The following is a 7,801-nucleotide window of genomic DNA, read 5'->3' as shown; positions in this document are numbered from 1 at the left end:
AAATAATATGATTAAATATTATAAAATACATATTAAAATATAACATACTATAAAAAATATACATTAATTAATAATTATATATTAATTAAAATATAATATAAAAGAAAAAAAAAATAACTTATATGATAAAATATTTTATTTAGTATTAGGGGTTGTTTGACAATTGCTGAATGGTTTTGGTGCAGAATGATTAAGTGGTCAGAATGATTAAGAGGCTCTTATGATATAGTGCAAAATAAAATATAATTGTTTGGTAATTGTGTACGATGAAATTAGGGCTCTTAATGGTTAAGGGAAATCTAGGACACAAAATCATTCAGAGGGTTTTAGAACCATTAAAAGACAAACTTTTTTTTTTTGCCAAACAAGATTCACCTCTTAACGATTCAGATGTTGACTCTTAATTGAACTATTAAGAGGTAAACAAAGAACCCCTTAATATTTATATTAATCGAAATAATACAATTAAATATTATAACGAGATCCGTTTGAAGAACATGAGGACTAATTGAAGTACACTTTAAAATATAACAGATATACTATAAAAAATATACAATTATTATTAATTTTATATTAATTAAAATATAGTATAAATAAATAAAAAATAAAATCAATAACATATATTAATTAAAATTTCTTTAAAATAATAATAAGACAAAAGATAATAATAACAAAAAGACAAAAAAAAAAACTAAGAACAAAAAAAAACAATGATAATTGAAGTAGTTTTAGGGGTGCCAATAATACTAGGTAGGGGTGTCATTAGCCTCCCCTTGGACTTTTCTTATGTTCATTGATTTCAGCAAAATTTTTGACCAATTTTTAGTTGATTATAATATTAAAATTAAATAAGATCGGGGACTTTATGCTCTTGAAATGTCAACTATGACCCAGACCAAAATATTTAATTTTGGGGGTATGAATATTAAAGTTAATTTACACACATATTGATTAATTTTATAGAACCCTGGAAAACAGTAAAAGAAATCGTCAATAGTTTTTAAGAGACTCAAGCTGATAACCTATGAAGAGGCAGTCAAAACGGTAGTTCAAACTCTTGATTCTATGTTTTTGAACGTATAATGCATATGGAAACAAACACTTGCTTTGTGTTCTAATGGTGTCTAACTGCTCCACAGATGGTGTTTTGATCGGTCGTCAAATTATATCCCAGTACACAAACATTTTATTAACATAATAAAAAACAAAACAAAAGTTAAATAGAAAAGAGGATAGTAAATAGACAAAAATTTCCCCCACTAACGGAAACTTAATCTATTTTTTTAAGGACATTACTCGTTAATTTATGTAAATTATAAGGACCAAATTTGTATTTAACTCTTAAAGCATATTGTTGTCTCTAATAGATTAGAGATACTTTTATTTGCAACCCCTCTCCCGTGCCCAGGTTCCCATCACATGTCCATTTCTCCATTAACTACTCAATTTTAAGCTCTGCTATTTGAAATTTTTAGATTTTAGGGTCTTGATTGCAAAGTCGATTTGTTTGTCGTGATTTATGCTTTTGTTTGGCAATAATCATGACGAGAATAGGTCGATTTGAATCGTGATGATGACATTAAAGGTGATTCGTAGCAACTTCTGGTGGTGGTGGTGACGATTGACTACGACAGACGGACGATGGTGATTATTGATAACGACGAATATGAAAGATGAAATAAACGATATTTGAGTGGACGACCAAAATGTGCATTTTTCTTTTTTATGGACCCGTCTTTTAATTTATTATTCTAATTAAAAACAAACCAATCAAATCGCTTCATGAATGAAAAAGAATTGTTTTTATAGTTCATTGAATATGTAGAATAGAGAAATTTGATTGTACAAAGTTATGCAGTTAAGCTGTGTTTAGGGAAAAAGCTGAAGTCTAGTTACAATAAGATCTAAAAAGCTTTCAAGGATGTATTGGATAAGCAGCAATAGGTGTTGGTTATTCAAACTGAAACTTCATAAGAAGCTTTACGGATTTAAATTTCTCCCCTTTCTTGTTATGCAGCGGAACCGTTCGAATCCCATTTCTCAACTCCGACACAGGCAAACATGTTTGACCACCGAACTTATCTTTATCTGATACATCATGATCTCGTACAACGATTTTCAGCAACGCCAGCTCAGGGACGCTCAACAAGAACGTAAACTCCTCATCCCATATGGGTATCCAATCATCTTTGATTACTCTCGTCTTCTTCTTGCTAACATCCGCCGGAACTCCAACCATATACATCTGTCCGTTGATCCTATTATCTATCAGATACATTTGGAACCAAAAGAATTCAAGATTCAATTTCAACATCTAACTAACCTTTGTGTAGAAATCTGGTGGTGAGAATTTATCAAAATGACTGTGGCTAAAATCCATCCGCCATCCGTCACCCATGTATACTTTCACCTGAAAAATAACAACGGCTTCTGTTCACTATGGTTAGAGGAAAGGTTTGCGTACATTTTACCTTCAGATGCTACATTTGTGTGGGATTTACTGGATCTATCTGGTATGTGTCGTGAAAATAAACTCAATAATAAAGATAGACAAGTTTTGCTGACCCTCAAAGTTTTCTTCACTGGTAATGTTCCTTTTGGATCGAACACCTCGTTATTAGGACCCTTGGTCATTAGAAAATCGGGTTTCTTAACATAACCACACCCTCCATTAGATCTAAACATTCCATGCATCATCCACAGCGATCTGCCATATCCCTATTTATACAAAATTGTGTTAGCAGCTCAAAAGACTAAAGCTTTAGGATCGTTATATACATTAGACTTCAAAACTCACCTGCATATTGAATGCGACCATCTGAGCGCCATGCATCCATGCAGTGAGTGGTTTGAAGTTCGTTGAGGTGACCCGTGTTCCCTTGGGGAACACTCTAAGAATGTTCTTTTGAGTAAACCTAGAGGGAACATACCCCTTATTAGAAACTCAAAGATTATGTTATCATTCACCAGGAGTCTAAAAAAGGGAACTTTAGTGGTTACCTGACTATATCGGTTCCGCAAAGAGATGCGCCTTTTTCAAGAGTTTGTTCACTCAGACTAATACGTTTTCCTTTCCCTGATCCAACCATTAATGCCTTCCTTAATCCGTCCTTTACTTTAGCAGCATGGATACCAATGAGTTGATTGTACTCGGGAGATGCTTTTTGTTCATATTTGACATCTTCGTCTTCAAATTCAATGTCAAGAAATTGGGACAATTCTTGAGTCGAGCTGGACACACAATTGTCCTGATTACTATTCATCTGCCAGTTAAAACCAAATCGAACGAAGAATACCCTTTTTAGAAAGAATTAGCAATAAAATGAAGTTAGCTCACCCTTTCATCAGTTGAAGTTTTTATTCTTTAAAGTCAGATGGTACCTCTTTTTCAGATGAATCTCTGCTGACTTTTGGTAAGCTCTCGCCTCCCAATTGCTTAGATCCCTCGCAACCTTTTGGTAGTTTTGTTGAAAGAATGATACGATACTTTAATGCTCCAGGTGAAGGGAATTCATCATTATCCCCTGCCTCTGGGGAGTAAAGCACATCTCCAAATATTTCTGTGACCATCTGAAAGCCATAATATACGGTCCATAAGTATCAACTGCATTTAGAACTTTAAAGACAGGAAGAAGAAAAGTTAACCTTTGCAACTTTTGCTTGAAGATTTGAGTTAAGATGATCCTCTAAGGTGATGATTACTGGATAAGGAGAATTCACAAAAGCATGCTCTTTAATCGACTTCAAACATTTGGAAAGTGTTACTGGAGTTGTCATAGTCCTATTGTCATTCAGATTTTCAATCACTAAACGGAACTTTCTCATCAGAAAGTAATAAAAAACTCATTCAGAAAACAGAAAGAAAAGAAAAGGAATACCTGCCGTGAAGAACATGTATTCCATCTTTTGCGCTATTTGGCCATAAATCTAGCTCAATTACCCTCACACCACTTTCTAGAGCTTTTATGATTGGTACTTCACTAGAATTACTGTAGAGCTGGTTTCCTGTAAGGTAGGAATTGTGGCCTGTATATATGAAGTAATGTTGCATTGGTGCAGTCATATCATGGTGTACCTGAAACGATAGGTGTCAAAGCATCTGTCACAGCTTCTCAAACATTCTTGAGATGATCATCTTTCAAAGAAGCATGAATTGAAGGTAAAACCATCAATAAGAAAACAAATGGACCAGTTCTTATAGCAGGGGACATGAAAATCAGCATCATCAATGAATGCTAGATTATGTTTCAGCAAAAACATTATTCCATAATCAAACATTATGCAAGATTGAGATAATCTTGCTTGATATATCAAGAAACTTTCATCACCCACAGTACCACACCATTTTCTTCTTTTTGAAGTTCATATGATCAAAACCCTATCAAGATTGGGAACAAAGAACCGTCTATGTAGCTAACCCTAAAAACTCCTCTAATTTTGACAAAATTGCTCTGGCATACGATCATGAGATCAAACTACTATCCACTTTACCTGAATAACAGAGAAATCCCTGCAGACCCACATCACAATTTCCCTAAACAAAAGCTCCACATTAAGTTTTAACTGAAAGGGGCTGATTCACAACTCAAAACTTGATAAAACTTCACTAAAAACAAGCAATATAGATTGGGAAAAATTGGAGATCTTAAATTACTAAAATTGAACAAAGAACAGCTAGTAAATCTTTCACATACCTGATCGATGATGGGTCCATTGAGGTCAACATGGAAGAGGTATCTGAAGAAATCATCAAGAGTGAAAGAGCAGTGAGTGAAGGTGGGTCGGAAATGGCGGAGCACTTGACCCATTATCCGCTCCGCATCATCGATTGTAACCCCTTGTTCTCCCTGATACCCGATCAAGAACCGTCGAAACTGAGGTGGGGACATCTGCGAGTCCCTGTTGGTGAACAAATTGAAGACGTCGATGACGTCTGGCGGTGGCCGCCGTTCAGAAATCTTGAACTTCCGGTTAAAACCGAACATCTTGAAGTAATCATAGTTCTCCATGATTCTTGGTCTTCTTTTTCTGTCCTTCCCATCTTACACAAATTCAATGTAGAAACAACTTGTACGTAACCGCGGTTGACTTGTTCCGAGGAACATCGAAAGTCTTGAATTCAAGAATAAAATATAGATGCAGAGCATCTGAGGTTTAGGATTTTGTTGGGGGGTTTTGGTGTTCGTTTGGTTTGACTAATTAAATCGATGGGTTTTTAGCATATTATGAACACTTGGGTCGGGTATCAACTTCAACTTCAAGGATGGTTGGAAATTCCTTCATTACAAAGGGATTGATTGGCCCCAACTCGGGTGGGACCCTGGCTTATACGACCCGAATGAGGATCGGGATTTTATATTAAAACGGGTTTCGGGACTGGGGATTTTCAAGTAGACTCAAACCGGAGTTGGGACCAGAGATCTTCGGTAGACTCAAAGATTTAATTTCAAGGTTATCTCGGTGAAATTTAATTAAAAATTATTTTTCTCTTATGGTAATCATTTTCCAAGACATCTTCAAATTTGAGAAATTTATAATCTCTCTCATACTTTCTTTATTTTAGATAACTAGTTGTGTATCCGTGCAATACGGTAGGAACCGTGAATTTTAACGATTTTGAAGTTTCACTGGTTTTATTAGAGAAGATTTAACGATGATATAAGTTACACTTGGTCTTTACACATTAATACAATTTGAATAAATAAGAGTTATGGTTCCAATTAAAGTCTATCGATGGAAAAAATTGTATGACAATTTAAAATCCAACATATTTAAACGACTCCACAAATGTGTTCGATTTACACCAAAAGCAAATAATTAAGAGATTGAGAGCGAGACTGAGAGTTCTAGAGCAATAATGAGAGATGAATTAGAAAACTCTAAATAACTCATGATGAATATCAGTTTGAATCTTACCTTGGGGGATGAGGAGAAGACATAGATGTATGAGAGAGTGAAGACATGAGTGAAATGTATCAAAAGTAAATTGGAAACATGAAAAGAAAAAGTAATAATGTGCATTAGCAACTTGTACTATATGTTATTTTAATTGTAGATTAAAAGATTTTAACAATGAATGCATAAAGTAGTAGTACTTAACACATTATGAGTTATTTTTAAGACTTTTACGATTTTATGCATAAATATATAGTATTTTGTGCATTAAAAAATATTTTTAAGACTTTTGACAAATCTGGTTTATAAGATAGTATAAATATGTTGGAGCAAATAGTTGTCTAAAATTCCTACTTTCTCTATTTTAAAGAATCTATTACAGATGCTCTCAATCTTAGAGTAACATTGATTAAATTTTATGTGGTATTTCAAAACATTAGAAAATACAAAAAAAATATCATTCAGAAAAAACAAAATTGTGTTGAAAATCAACCAAATGAACATAAAATTTCCATTGAAATTAAGTTTAGACATATTTATGCAATTTTAGAAAATTACACTATGGTTACTCTGGTTGTCATTTACTATCAACTCTTGTCTATTTTTTAAACTAACTACGGTTTTGATCATTGTGATTGCCAATTTGATTCATGAAACCTCATACTAAAGGGGCATTTGATTCTCAGAATCTGATGGAATTTGATTGACCAAATTTCATTCTCTCATTTGGTATATTTTTTTTATTAAAAAAATCTTCAAAATTTTATGAATTCTATAAATAAAGAAATTTAACATTTCTTAGCAACCACATGATATTTTGATGAAATAAAATTATCTATTTTCATAGTTTCAAATATGCTCTTAACCTAATACACTATAATCTTATAAAACCTAACATGACCATTGGTCAATTGAGTCTCATAAAACCCAATATGACAAATTTTTTACATACTAAATATTTTTTTTTATTAAAATCCAATATAACCATTGTTTTACATACTAAATATTTTTTTATTAAAGTATTTTTACTTTAAAAAAAATAAGTTTTAAAAAAACGTATTTTGATCATTTACTAATATTTCATTCAAATTTCAAAGTTATATTTTGTGAATCAAAGAGATAGATTTTAATTCCTTAATAAATTCAATTTTAATACATGTCAATCAAACAAATAATCAAACCTCACAACATTTTATTATAGTTTCTTGAAAGTATTATGCAAATCAAAAATCACCTCTTAAAAAATTCACCTCTTAAAAAGGTCCGTTAACTTAGAAGGTATTTTCGTCTTTTGGTCTTTCTGTTATATTCTATTACATCTTTTATATATTATATTATTATATATTATGTCATCATATATACACTTTCTATATAAACAAATCATATACATATAGATACACCACCAGTGCGGTGACCTCCATCCAAACCCTCCACCATCTCTGGCAACCGCCCGTCCTCCCAAACCATCCATGTTTCTCTTCGTCCCTCCCCTTTCTCCTTCTCGAGCACATATGTGAAATGATATATCTCTGTTTGTTGTTCGCATATCTGTCAAGGTTTTGTGTTTGGTGAAATCACAGATTTGATCAAAGATTTCTCCGATTTAGATCTGGCTGGACTGTTGGAGTCTCCAAGGTGGCCGAAGATGTTGCATGTCAGGGGAGCGGTAAGTCGAGGTTTTTTATATTGGGGGCGGTAGGTTTTTTCTCCAATTGTTCATCTTCTTCCTTCTTAGGTATGGGTTTGATTTTAATCAGGTTTTTTTAGACCAGAGAAGATGACAGGAAGGGAAGGATTATCAGATCATGCCGGGTTTTGGATTGTTTTGACTCTGGGTTTTGGTTCACACTCGTGGATGACAGTGGTCTACAACTTGGTCACTCTGGGTTTTGGTTCACACTCGTGG

At 33.3% G+C, this 7,801-nt stretch overlaps 1 protein-coding gene across 2 annotated transcripts; it reads right to left on the bottom strand.

Moving 5' to 3' along the window:
* Positions 1–1,811: 1,811 nt before the first annotated feature.
* On the bottom strand, positions 1,812–5,136 carry LOC112517605 (phosphoinositide phospholipase C 6-like). Of its 2 annotated transcripts, none has more exons than XM_025124949.1 (9): positions 4,695–5,136; positions 3,879–4,075; positions 3,646–3,781; positions 3,382–3,570; positions 3,001–3,263; positions 2,798–2,915; positions 2,566–2,718; positions 2,324–2,410; positions 1,812–2,245 (listed from the first exon to the last, which is right to left on the bottom strand). In XM_025124949.1, the coding sequence occupies exons 1-9, from the start codon at positions 5,007–5,009 to the stop codon at positions 1,952–1,954; spliced, it is 1,752 nt and encodes a 583-aa protein (XP_024980717.1). In that variant the 5' UTR covers positions 5,010–5,136; the 3' UTR covers positions 1,812–1,951. The 2 variants fall into 2 exon arrangements, with proteins under 2 accessions (XP_024980717.1, XP_024980726.1); XM_025124958.1 differs by lacking the exon at positions 4,695–5,136 and adding an exon at positions 4,492–4,642 and having other exon boundaries at positions 1,952–2,245.
* Between the last annotated feature and the right edge of the window lie 2,665 nt (positions 5,137–7,801).

The sequence above is a fragment of the Cynara cardunculus genome (genome assembly GCF_001531365.2).
Source record: "Cynara cardunculus var. scolymus isolate 2C chromosome LG 1, CcrdV1, whole genome shotgun sequence".
Classification (NCBI taxonomy): Eukaryota; Viridiplantae; Streptophyta; class Magnoliopsida; order Asterales; family Asteraceae; genus Cynara; species Cynara cardunculus.
Note: the sequence above shows the minus strand (reverse complement) of the source record. Positions and strands in the feature narration are given on the sequence as shown.